We start from the raw sequence: 13,337 nt of genomic DNA, 5'->3' as shown, positions 1-13,337 counted from the left end.
GCACATCCCCAGTAGCGGGTGTGCAGGAGGCAGCTGATCGATATTTCTCTCTCATTGATGTTTCTAACTCTCTATCCCTCTCCCTTCCTCTCTGTACTTAATCAATAAAAAACATATTAAAAAAAAGAAGTTATAGAAACATCTCTTTAGAAAGAGACTCTATGGGTAAATATATTTAGGAAACAAATGTAAAGTTAAAAACTGAATTAAATTCAAAGCCCATAATCTCATGAGAATAATTTGTACAGTTTGAATGTCTCATGTGTTTGAATTTTGTGCAGTTGTTATTTAGAAACAAGGGGCTGGGCAAGTTACTTCTCCTCCTCACGCCTCCATGGCTGGAAGCGTAAAACTATCTTCTGAGGCTGTTGATGGTGTGAGTAAGACACTGCACACTGTGCAGCAGCAGCTACCATCTGGCACTGTGATTAGCAGCCCTGAAGGGCCAAATGACCCTCTGAGTGCACATTCCTTCACTTCAAGCACAGAGCTCTAACTGGAATTGCTGAGTCTCACTGGGAGTTTCCAGAAGACACAACATTTGACTGAACTGGCTTTAATCAACTGTACACATTTCACCCATCAACACCGTTGGCCAACACAGGCATGGCTTTTAGGTCCTGTTTATGACAGGGGGTCTCAGAAAACTAATGGATGTGGATAAGAAAAGTCTCCAAAGAGTGTTCCCGACGAAGACCATTCCTAAAGATTTCCAACGGTGTACTTCATTCACCACTGTAGTAACCGTTCTCCACAATAATTCATCCAGGATCTAATTGTGTACACATCATTCTTCCATTCTAATGACCCATGTGTTCACCTGCTACACTAGTTGACTGCCACCTGTTTTTTGAAGGTGACCATTCTTTCGACATTTTCCCACAGCTCTTCATGCGGCCCCTACAAAAACTATAAAAAAGAAAGAACACCCTACAAAAAAAATCAATCGTTTTCTGTCCTCAAAATTACTTCTCTAGCATCTCTAATCTGTTCAGTATTTGTTTCCCATCAATAAACAAGGGATTAAATCCTGTCTAAAGGAAGGATTTCTGAAAATAAAAAGAATGATGCACAGAAAATTTTCAAAATATATTATCACTGAGGGAATAAACAAAAAGCTTATTTGTGGTCCCAAAAAGGAATCACACTGACTTCATAGTTAAAGTTTAGAGGACTCAATATTTAAGTTCTTCTAATATTTCTTAGGTTGATTTCACTCTTAGAAATGGTTTATAATTAGATTAGGTTCAAATTTTGATTGCTACCTTTTTGGCAGCTGACCTTTGGCAAATTACTCAACCACCTTGAGCCTCAGTTTCCTCACCTACAAAATGGAAATAATAAAACTCAGATCAATTAAATGTGTGTAAAGTACTTAGAATAATTCATGATACAGAGTATACTATAATTCAAAAGGACTATCCATAAGACACTGGCTTCTACTTGCAGACCCCATTACCATATACTTAATGTCAGAGACAAGCCCAGTCCACCTGCTGAAGATGAGCAGTGCCCTATTTGACTGGCACAGACAAGCTTCCACGCCTCTCAGGAAGTCCGACTGCATTCCTGCTCTTAAGTTCCATTTTATTCAAGATCAATGCTATTGTGGCCATCAATAATACTAAAGTAATATCAATACAAGAGAATAAAGTTTGAAGTGGCATATTCATTCCATTGCTTCAAACCAGCAGCTTAGAAGATACAGTACTATCTTCCCAATAGAATTAAAGCACATAGGGTTTATAATTTTCTCTATTTACGAAATCTTTTATGGGGATCTGGAGTGTCAGGGCAGGAGGACATCTATGCCTTCATGTACTACCTAAATGAAACATGTGTTCCTTCCCCGACAGTTTTTTCCAGCTCCTACCATGTGGCAGGCATTCATCAAACACCAGAGAAATACTCCATAACTACTGAGTTTACCCGACGAGTAAAGGATTTCATTTCCTTGTGACTCAGATCAGTAAATAGCATTTCAATCATAAGAAATAAAATGATATTTAATCTCTAGCTTTCTTCACTTGGCATAAATTGACAACTCTATAGGAAAAAAAGTAATCAATGGACTTTCCTTTGAAGTACCAGAAATATATCTCAACCAGGCTTATTCTTTACATCAATACCTCTTTTTGTCTCCATCTGTTTGTCATTGTCTTTTTTCAAAATAACAGGCAACAAACAAATAGTAGTACTTTCCATTTTGACTTTACTATTATTAACATTTTTAACAGCTCAATAAATAAACTATAGCATACCCCAAGATGATCTGGTTAATTTATTATGTGTAATCAATTTAAATTAAGATTATATAAAGCACTCCTAGTATTCTAAATCTATAAATTCTTCACAGCATTCACCGATGCTAATACCGAACATATGGAAGCCATTCCAATTAACTCAATATGCCCAAGGTATGTTCACCTGTAGCTTTTAATAAAACTAAAAATGTAATCTATAGCCAATTTTTGGTGTCCTATTTTAATATTATCCTGCATGTACATTCTGTAAGCTTTAATAAATTTTAGTAGACAATAGTACAAATTAAAAATAAATAAAATGTGTGAATTGCTTCTACTTGAGGTTAAGAACAAAGTATACAAGACAGGATATGGACACACCAACAACCGGAGACACAGAATAGAAAAGCCATGAGAATATAGGACATTCAAGGGGCACAAAACAGCAAGTACTGTCATTTCCAGAGTTTAAAAAACTACACCTATGAGTTTAAACACAAAATGTACTATTAAACAGTGTTAGCTAAACTTATTAAGAACAATGATTAACATTAATTGATCACTTACTATACACTGAAACACAGTTCCTAGTGTTTTAGAACTAACTGAACTCTCACAACCACCTTAAGAGATAAGTGACATTACTAGTCCCACTTTACAAACCATGAAGAGATTAACTAATCTGTCCAACAAAACGGAAGTGACAGAACCAGGATTCACACCTAAGTGATCTGGCTGCAGAACTCACTCTCCTAACCATTCTGTTCTTCTGCCAAAGAGAGCAGAAAATGCTTTTCAGGCTACAAGTTCAATCCTAGTCACGCAGACTCATCGCATCTCACTACACACTTGTAAGCTCTTGTCCACAATGTCTATGTGTGCACCAGTGCCATAAGCGCAGGACAGAATTAACAGAAGTGGAGAAGAGGAAAAAAACATGTTTTGTTAACTGCCTGATAACAGTAGCTTTTTAAACTAGCAGAAACAATCGTCTTTTGGTGAAGATTTACTTGTCCTCAGCTGTTGAGGTTTCATCTCCTTGTGACCAGGCTATGAAAGTAGCACTACTTAATGCCAATGCAACCCTAAGTGCAAGCGTGGGAACCAAAACTGCATGGCAACACAAAAATGCATGTCACCTAATTGAATCAGAATCTAGAATCTAACACTTAAGATCCTAATAAAATGTTTTAAATACACATAAATATACTGAAGAGGAACTCACAAGTTTGCCTAAAGTATCTTTAAACTCAGATGACAAAAAAAAAGCTGTAAGATTAAAAGATAATATCAATGAGGATTTTTTTACCCCCAACTTTTTAGCTACTATTTTACCTACAGGGAGAAAAGAGTGATTGAGATTTTGGTCAATGAGAGAGCTTAAACAAAACGAGTTGGGAAGCTCAGAAAAGCAGCATATCAGCATCAAGTGAGAATACCTTTTAGGTCTGGTGTTGGTTCCATGAGCTCCACAAAGCAATTCAATGCACATGCTGCAACATAAGCTGACCACAGGTGTCATTTGATAGCCCTCTCGAGGCAATGTGTTAAAAAAATCAAAACAACGAAAAACAACCACCCTTCCTAACAATAAGTTTAATCAATTGGCAATAAAATCTAGGTTATTTAAAAAAAACAAGTCAAACATTTTCTACACAAATAAAAAGTCAAAAGTATTCACTCAACAAAAGGAAACTAGGCAAATAAAACTTCCCTAAAAACAGTATTTACAGTAGATAGTTAGGTCTTTATTAATTAAACTAGAAAAACAAGAGGTAGAATGAAAAACAAAAACCAGACACAGTATACTTTAAAGTAAAATGTCTAGAAAACTTGTGATCAACACAGAATGTTGATGAAACCAAACTGAGGCTAGTTAGAAGCCTTCTTTTTCTGTTTACTAATTCTACAAATGATTTGACATACATGCAAACTTATTTGACTGTTCTCATATAAATCTCAAATATTTTAGATTTTCCCAGTTTTAGTTACATACTTTTATATATACATTACAGTTTTACTAATTCCCAAATTGGAAGCTCCTCGATTATAAAGACCAAAGTAAGTTAAGAAGACGGACTGAGTGATAATTTAGTTGGCTAAATGAAAAATGATAATTAGCAGGGCAAAATCATGACACCGCCTTTAAAATGTTCATGCTTCTGACATGAAATAATGTGTAGTGCTTTATACATAAAAAACCTGATATTTTATTAGAATGCAAAAGTTTAATTAAATTATTCACAGAAAGACTTGCCTCCATTTTTAAAAACTTACCTTCTTTTTATCCCTCATTGAGCCTTTTCCCCGGACCATAATTTTACATCCCGTTTCTGCTTCAAGCTGTTTAGCTGTAAGTCCTCTAGGTCCAAGGATTCTCCCAACAAAATTAAACTGGGGGGAAAAAAAGTCATCATACATTATTCTCTTGCTTGAATTTATAGATATTAAAATTATTTTAAAATATATATTTACTTGTGCAAATGAAATACTTTTTAATAGTAAGTTGAAATAAGTTAAGAGTCCTTATAAATTTCTTGCCAAGTTTTGGGGAGGGGTGTTATAATAGCTCATTGTTTAGCAATAAATTTTCATATGTATTAATACAAATTATAAATTAGGAACAATACATTTGCCTGAAAAAGGTACTACACTGAACTGTCCATTAACATGTAATCTAAACCAAAGCATATAACAAAATCTTAGATACCACACAAGAATGCGAATGTCTTTTATAAAACTCTGTAATGATGGTGTTCAGGGAACTGTTCATTATGTTAAATAATATCTGTTGTTGTTTTTTAACTAAAATCCTTGGGGAAAATTCTGATTACTTATCTAACGAACTATACTTTCTCTCAAGCAGCTGTTCAGAGACCATATTTTTGAGCTGCCTGTCAGAACTCTGCTCTGGTGGCCAAATGTGGATTCCACCCTGTACTAGACATTTAAGTCTTGAAAGTAAATGCTTTTTCATCACATTCCTTACAAGTTTTATACCTATACACTTATTTATTTTTCCCATTTCTACCTTTAACTTATACTATTTTTGCAAGGAGGTTTAACTCTTTTCATGGACAGGGGAGTGATAAAAATAATTGCATAAATAAAGAATTAGCATCCCTCAACAGAAACTTCTAGCCTTCATATACAGAAGTTTATCTTTCAAAGGGAGAGTGGGGAAAGCAAGACACAGATTAACTCTGAAAACTGAAAAGTAAATTTTCCTCACTCAAATATAGTCTGCATATGAGATAAAATACCATCACTTCCACAAAATCCAAAGGTAATGATTCGTATGCATACAGCTTCCTATTTTTTCCTTGCATATGACACTGCTGGCATGCCATTACATAAAAGTCATATGCTACAATTCACTGGGCACAAGGCTGACGCTAGGGCACTTCTTCAGTCTTCTGTGCCTCAATGGCTCTTACTCTGCTCACTAAGTTGCTGACCAGCATCCCCACATCCTAAGTGACTCACAAATCAAAGATGGGTCATGCATGAGGACAGCTGGAAGAAAGTCCTCTTCCCTCAGATTTTGATACAACGTTTTCCATCCGAAGTTGAGACTGTCCTCTAAGCACTTGATCTAGCTCTACAAGCTCCCCAATTCTGAGATGTGCCTGATCCACCTCTACATACTATCCCTGATCCCTCCTAGTTCCCCAGCAGAGAGTACTTCACCTCTTTACCCAGCCTAAAGCCCTGCACTCTCATCCACCTAACTATTGCTCCTCTTCTTGCTACTTTTAAGATTTCCTCTTCTGCTGGAACCATGGAATTAGAATTATAGAAAAAGGCTTCACCACAGCTAAATAATCCTTACAGTTATTACTTATTAATAAGCAATGTTTTAAAAGCAGTCAAAACCAACATATTACATCTATAACACAAAATTTTTGTAACCTTAAAAATGAACCAATCTTTATTACCCAAGAACAACAAAGCTCAAGTGTATTAAAGTGCACACCACTGGGATTCTAATACAGTAGAAACTGTCAAGGTCATCCTCAGAATATTGTAAGCAGAGAATGAAAAAATTAATCATCGCAGCTGCTTTGTCTACTGCAGCCAATTTAATATCATTTGCCTTGCATTAAAATTCATTGTGTTGATTTATCATGCTAGTTCTGCAGCTTCATGCAATTAAACCAATGTCACAACACATTCAAAAATAATAATTTCATACAACCGGGGCTAACTGCAACTTTAAACACCCAAAGAGCAAGCAAGAAAAAAGACACTCATTAGCCCTAGATTTTAAGTACAGACCTTTCCACGGCTCACCTACATTTATGCCTAAAGAAGAGGTTAACAACAATTATGTCTAATGTTATTCACTGATGTTCACTTCATTTTAAATAGAATTAACAGATTTCTACCAATGACAATACACAAAGCATTATGGTAAGTTTTTCCATTAACCTTTTAAGATATCTATAATTAAGATAAAACTTCCTGTGACAGGCTATCAAAACAGGTAACTAATAAAAAAGTGGATCACCAAAAGCATTTCAGTGAAATACTTCTAAGAAATGTTAAAGCGTAACTTCTGCTTAAAACTTTGGATTATTCTGTAAAAATATGCATTTCTTTGGGTTATTTTCTACACAGATTAGTAATGTTTCTAAACAGTGTGTTTAGTATTTCTAAAGTGAATTTCAGTTAGATACCTTACAAACCTTACATTCTATCACTTAAGTGACATAACAGGTATGAAACACACACATGTATATTTGTTGATGAAGCCTTTTACTTTAGCAAATGACAAAAAAAAAAAAGAACCACTTCAAGTGTAATTAACAGCAGTGAGCATGTCCTATGGAGGTGTGTAAGTGAGAGAAGAGTGATGACTACTCAGCAGTACCGCAGGTGCTCCAATAGCATCATCTTGTTCAGTGCTGTTTCTCTGTAACACTGATGAGATACCTTAGGAACTTAGCACTTTTTTATATCTATTAACCCATGGTAAAAATTGGTCTCATTATTCCTTATTTTGCTTAAAGTCACAGAACCTATGGATAACATTAAGTGAGGACTATTCAACTGTTTTTAATTAAAAGTACCAGAATGAATATATCGAAATGTCTTCATCTGGGGGAGACAAATGTCTTATTCCTTTTCTACCTTAAAATTAATTATAGATAAGCAACCAAATATGTCTTCTTATGCTACCTAATAATTAGTATAGGAATCATTTTGCAGAACTTTTCACATATGTGAACTTTATACACATCTTCTGTTGGCTATGCAAGAAGAGGCACTTTCACCAGCAGCTTAAAGGGGGAAAACAGTAACCAGAAATAACCAAAACCTGACAACTGTGAATTTAGATATCCTAAATTATGACAAATCATCTTTTGAGTATAAACATAATTGGGAAAGAATCTAAAACCATTTTTTAAAAAAATCAGGTGAATAAGAAAATATCGTCTAGTCTAGAAGCTATATAACAAGTGTTTAGGGAAAAATTACCTAGACAACTAAAATAAAAATATGAGGCAATAAAAACCAACAAGAGTTTGATGATATAAGTATATGACAATATATATGACAGCTCAAGATACAAACTCTCATTACACACAAAACCCTTTAAAAGATTCTAAACTTCTTTTCAAACCTTTATTTTGCTACCACCTTTCTGTTCAGACACATCAGCAATTCACTGTTCTCTAAAAATGGCAGGTACTTTGAAATTTTCTCTTTAACACCTTCTTCTGTCCTTCCTTCTCACCAACCATGTCAAATGTCTCTCATTACACAATACTGAGCTCACGTTTCTTCTGTGATTTCCTTCTTATTCTTACCTCTAGACTAGTGGTTGCCAACCTTTCGGACCTCACGGATCACCAGTGGTCCGTGGACCACCGGTTGGCGACCTCTGCTCTAGACAGTTGTACCTTTTCTTCTCCTCCTCCACAGTAACCATCTCAGAGTGCTTTGTATCCAGCCTCAAAGAACCCCTATCACATGGAATGCCATGATCTGTGCCAGGCCATTCCTAAGTCAGGAACCAGCACCTGATTTTCTTATTTTTTATTTTTACACTTCACAGTACCTCACACAACATACAGCACATAGAAGAAACTAATACTTGTTCAAACTGTTGAATGATACAACTTAAAAAATGTCCACAGAAATCATAAAATTTTTTTGCATCTACTAGTAATAAATCACTCACTAAGTCATATGCAGCACAAGAACTCTTAATACATTTCAGAAATTTCTCAAATGGTTAAGCCTGGCTGACTGATCTCAGGATAAATTCCAAATGACAGATAATGTCATAAAAACAAAACTATGATTTCCACTTTCTATTTCAATACAGAAATATCATGAGTGCAAAGACCATGTCAGTCTCTATTTCTTAGGTGTTGAGTATGTAGAAGTATGTTTTATTAATGAGTGTTCTGGTATGAGCCAGCTTCTAATGCTTGGCAACTCTACATGCATTAAGTCCCTTAATGAGGGTAACCCTGGAAGGCAGTTACCATTATAATCTATATTTAATACACGACAGGTTACAAAAGTAGCCCAAATCCTAGAACACCTAGATTAATCAGCATAGTACAATGCCTTTCTCCTAAAGACCTTGAACATACACCCTGGTCACATCAGAACTCACATTCAGTTTTCTCATTCTTGTTGCTCATTCAAAATGTTTAGTAGAAAGCTTATAAAAACTTTTGCCTGGCCTCCTACAGCTGATCAAATGATTTTCTCTCATCACTGATGTTCCTATTTCTCTTAGAAAAAAGAACTAGAAAAAAAACCAACCCTCTTCAGATTCAGTTATTGTTTTTGTAATGTCTTCTTCACCTACATCCCATTACATATCATTACACTATTTCTATGTAACCACACCGTGCCATTCTCAGTATTTTCATCTGTCTGTATGGACTGGGATCACTGTCTTCATAAGCATCATATACATCCTTTTTATCTTAATTGAGCCATTTATATGAATATTTCAATGACAAATATGTATAACTTCAAAAAAGAGAAAGAGGAGAATATAATTATTTAATTCAAGATTGAGCTTACAAGTGTCACCTCAGACCCATAAGTCAAGGAGTTGAAATATGTGTTCTGATCATTCATTAAATAGTGCGTAGGTTCTCTGAAATTGATTTCCTAAGTTTTGCTGCATAAATATTACCTGTCTCACACATTGCTACAAAATTATTAATTCAGCTCTGAAAGTGACAAGTTTTGGGCACAAATTTTAGTACTACCTGACCTCCTGATAACTGTCTTACGTTACCCTCGTTCAATACAACTCAGTTTTCAGGGGCTTGTAACTGAATGACATTCTGTTACTATGGTATGCTTATCATCTCTTCCTCTTGATTCCTCTACAATGTTATTTATAAAACCGTCTTCTTCTAGAGTCTCTATTCTCAATGAACAGCACCACTAGTAAGGCCCTCTCTCATTCTTAGCCTCCACAGGTAGCAGACTAGGAAATCTTAAGATTTTCATTAATCTGTCCCCTTTTCTTCATTTCAATTGCCACTGCCTTAGACTAGGCCCTGGAGCTATCACAGCACCATGAGAGCAAGGATTATGTCTCTTATTCCGATGCCAGGTGCCTATCATAGGCCACACACAACCTTCTGGAAGAATGACACCAACATTTCACTAGTTTATACTCAGATCTCCTCCTTAGCCTTCATGATCCTAATAAATTTGCAAATTTATTTTTCTTTTTATCTATCCTTCAAAATTGTAAATTTATACTGCTTTAAATAGCCATACAAATAAAAAAGAAACTAATCAAAACGATCATTGTTCTATAATATCAAACAATAAAACAGACACATTTTAAGCTCAATAAATTCCTCACCAATTAATGAAGAAAAATTATCATGCCAATGTGAAACAGAACAATGGACAGACTTATGCTAGGGAGGCTGTTTAACGCTATTGTTCTTGGACTTGGGAAAAGCAGTTTTCTACAGGAGTCAAAACTAGATTTCAGAAGTCCCTAATCTATACATAAACTCTTTTGTTCTAAAGAGTTGGGTTTATTATTAAGACATACAATATACTTTCCCAAAGAAATAAGTAACTATATTCAGTTCCAAAGATTCTCATTTGGAAGTTTGATTTCAATGTCTCTAGGGTGCACTGAGGCAGGTTCTATCAAAAACTACGGTACTTGTCTGCTCACCAAATTCAAACCAAGAAAAGGCATAAATGATGAGTTTTTCACTCGCAAAATAAATGTAGGTCACCTAATAAAGCGGGCACCAAGATGGGTGGTCAACTTAAGAGTGGTATCACCTCCCACTGCTCCACAGCCCGTGTCACTGCCAGTGCTGGGGGCGGGGCTAAGAGAACAACTGTTAGTGATGAGACACTGCTCTCTCAGGTGGGCCAAGAGCAGACCAGCACCTCTCCCCTACCCTGAATATCCAACAAACACCTCAATGTTTCCAAAATATAAACAGCACTGAGAAGCAGGTTTCTCTCCAAGTTTGTATTATATTACTTTTGTTATGTCAGTGAGAATCTGAAAGATATGGGTGTTAGTTACCTGGGACTAGGTATCTAACTGATTTATAAATCTTTTGCAACAGTAATTTTAACAGAGCAGATCTTAGCAAACGTTTTGGATAGAAAAATCAGACATAATTGTATCTCAACTAAGGCTGAAAACACTTGCTTATAAGCAGTAATTTTTCCCTAAAAACTAACCTCATCTTTTAATTTGTCCTTCTGAATGCTAGCTTTTTAAATATTAAAATATATTACTTTAAAAAGAAAGTATCGGCATTTAAGACTCTGAGAAGGCTTATTATTCTTAACATTATTAAACTTTGAAGGCTCTCAATACACTTTTGCAGAGTGATATAAAAAGTAAACTTCAAAACCAAAACCAAAAGTAACGAAAATGACCTTCACTAAATTTATCTGCCAATTTGCAGGTGACAATCTTTAAAAACGGAAAAAAAAAAACCACCCCCAAAACAAAAAACAGCAATAAACCTATGCTACCTCAGAAGCTATAACTAGCGAAATTTTCTCTGCAAACCCAGGAAAACCCTTTAAAAGGGAATATAAAACTCTTGCTCCACTATCAACAAAGAGTATTATTACGAGACAACAGTACTGTGAATAACATTATAAATCTATATTACTACAGTTGCCACGCTTGGATCCTATAAGCTTGAAAAAGACTTCAACAGAAATGTATCCAACTTATAAACCTTTGACAATGCATGTCATCATAATAGCCTAAGATCCAACACATACCTTTCAAGGCTAAAATCATTCAAAATTAAAACCCACTTTACAAACATCAGAAAAGACAGATATCTTCATATAAAATCTGAGAAAAGTCTCACTACAATTTCATATCACATCCCAAGCAAACAGTTTAGCAATCTAATCTGTTCATGTATACACAGAACAACTAACATCTAATAGCTAGACCTTGCCATATTTGAAACTTATCTACCACTCTGGTAGATCCTATAAAACAATTACGCAATAATTCAAAATTGATACCCAGGAACATTTAATGACATATTTGTTGTTATTACTGACTCATTGAAATATAACATCATTACTTATATCAGTCAGAGTTAAATCCATTCACACACTGCTTATAAGCGCTCCATGGACACAAACAAGTCCTTACTAACTTAAGGGGCCAAACTATCGTTTGATGGCCTATGTATAACTTTTATCTTCATTCGTGTCTGTCACTTTATGAATGTATGATAAACTTAAGTATTAAATGATTTAATGCAATATCTTTTATCTTTCATATAAAACTGTGGGCTCTTTCAAGGGCAGGATTTTTCTTATTCACTCACGGGAACCATATTGAGTGCTCTATCAGATACCATACGTTTGTTATCTTGATGCCTCCAAACAATTCTGAGCCAGACCTTCTAATTTCATAGACAAGAACACAGACTCTAGAAAAGGAACATGTGCTCAAAGCCAACGGGACAGGCTTCATTATTCTCACAAACATCTACCCCACTTCCTTCTCACTGTGGACAGGGGGACCTGATGATGCTGTTTCTCATCTCAGCACTACTGACATCTTAGGTAGGCTAATTCTTTGTGGTGGGAAGCTATTCTGTGAATTGTAGGATGTTTAGCAGCATAACTGGCCTCTACCCACTAGATGCCACTAGTAACCCCTCCAAGTTTTGCCAAACAAAAAGATTTCCAGAGGGCCAAACCTATCGCGCTGACAATTGCTGAGCTAAGAATGTTAATAGATGGGACAAGAGCAGAAGCCTTACACTTGCTTAAGCAATTTGGCTTGTCTCCAGCACTCCAGTGACCTGCCATGAACCACTGGCACTTGGAGCCGAGTCCAACAGGAACACCCACCAGCAACCAGCCTAGATAACCTCAGCTCAGCCTCATCAGCAGAGCCTTAGCCAACATACAGTACACACTCGAGCGCACAGAAACCAATTTGTGTTATTTTAGGGCACTGTGTTTTAGGATAGCCTGTTATGGAGCATTATTGTGGCACCTGTTGACAAATTAACACCAGTAAGGGGGTAAGTCAGGATTCTAAATCTAGGCCTGTCTAGCTCAAAAACCCACTATTATCTCCACTATGTTTAAGCTTTCTCAATTGAATTAATATCCCCACCCCCAGGATGTGATTGGTACACACTAGAGTACATTTTTTTAAAATTAAATCTTTATTGTTCATATTATTACAGTTGTTCCTCTTTTCCCCCCCCATAGCTCCCCTACCTGGTCCCCACCCCACCCTCCGCCCTCACTCCCCATCCACTGTCCTCATCCATAGGTGCATGGTTTTTGTCCAGTCTTCCCGCATCTCCCACACCCCTTTCCCCCCAAAGAATAGTCAGTCAATTCCCTTTCTATGTCCCTGATTCTATGATAATCACCAGTTCATTCTGTTCATCAGATTATTTATTCACTTGATTTTTAGATTCACTTGTTGATAGATGTGTATTTGTTGTTCATAATTTGTATCTTTACCTTTTTCTTCTTTCTCTTCTTAAAGGATACCTTTCAGCATTTCATATAATACTGGTTTGGTGGTGATGAACTCCTTTAGCTGTTCCTTATCTGTGAAGCTAT

At 35.8% G+C, this 13,337-nt stretch overlaps 1 protein-coding gene across 1 annotated transcript in view; it reads right to left on the bottom strand.

The window, feature by feature from the left end:
* Nucleotides 1-13,337, bottom strand: part of QKI (QKI, KH domain containing, RNA binding) — an 88,738-nt gene that overhangs the window by 63,352 nt on the left and 12,049 nt on the right. The window contains exon 3 of the mRNA XM_015560025.1: nucleotides 4,521-4,637. Coding sequence (XP_015415511.1) covers nucleotides 4,521-4,637 — 117 coding nt within the window. The remainder of the gene's footprint in view (nucleotides 1-4,520; nucleotides 4,638-13,337) is intronic.

Source organism: Myotis davidii, unplaced genomic scaffold (assembly GCF_000327345.1).
Source record: "Myotis davidii unplaced genomic scaffold, ASM32734v1 scaffold1494, whole genome shotgun sequence".
Taxonomy (NCBI): Eukaryota; Metazoa; Chordata; class Mammalia; order Chiroptera; family Vespertilionidae; genus Myotis; species Myotis davidii.
Note: the sequence above shows the minus strand (reverse complement) of the source record. Positions and strands in the feature narration are given on the sequence as shown.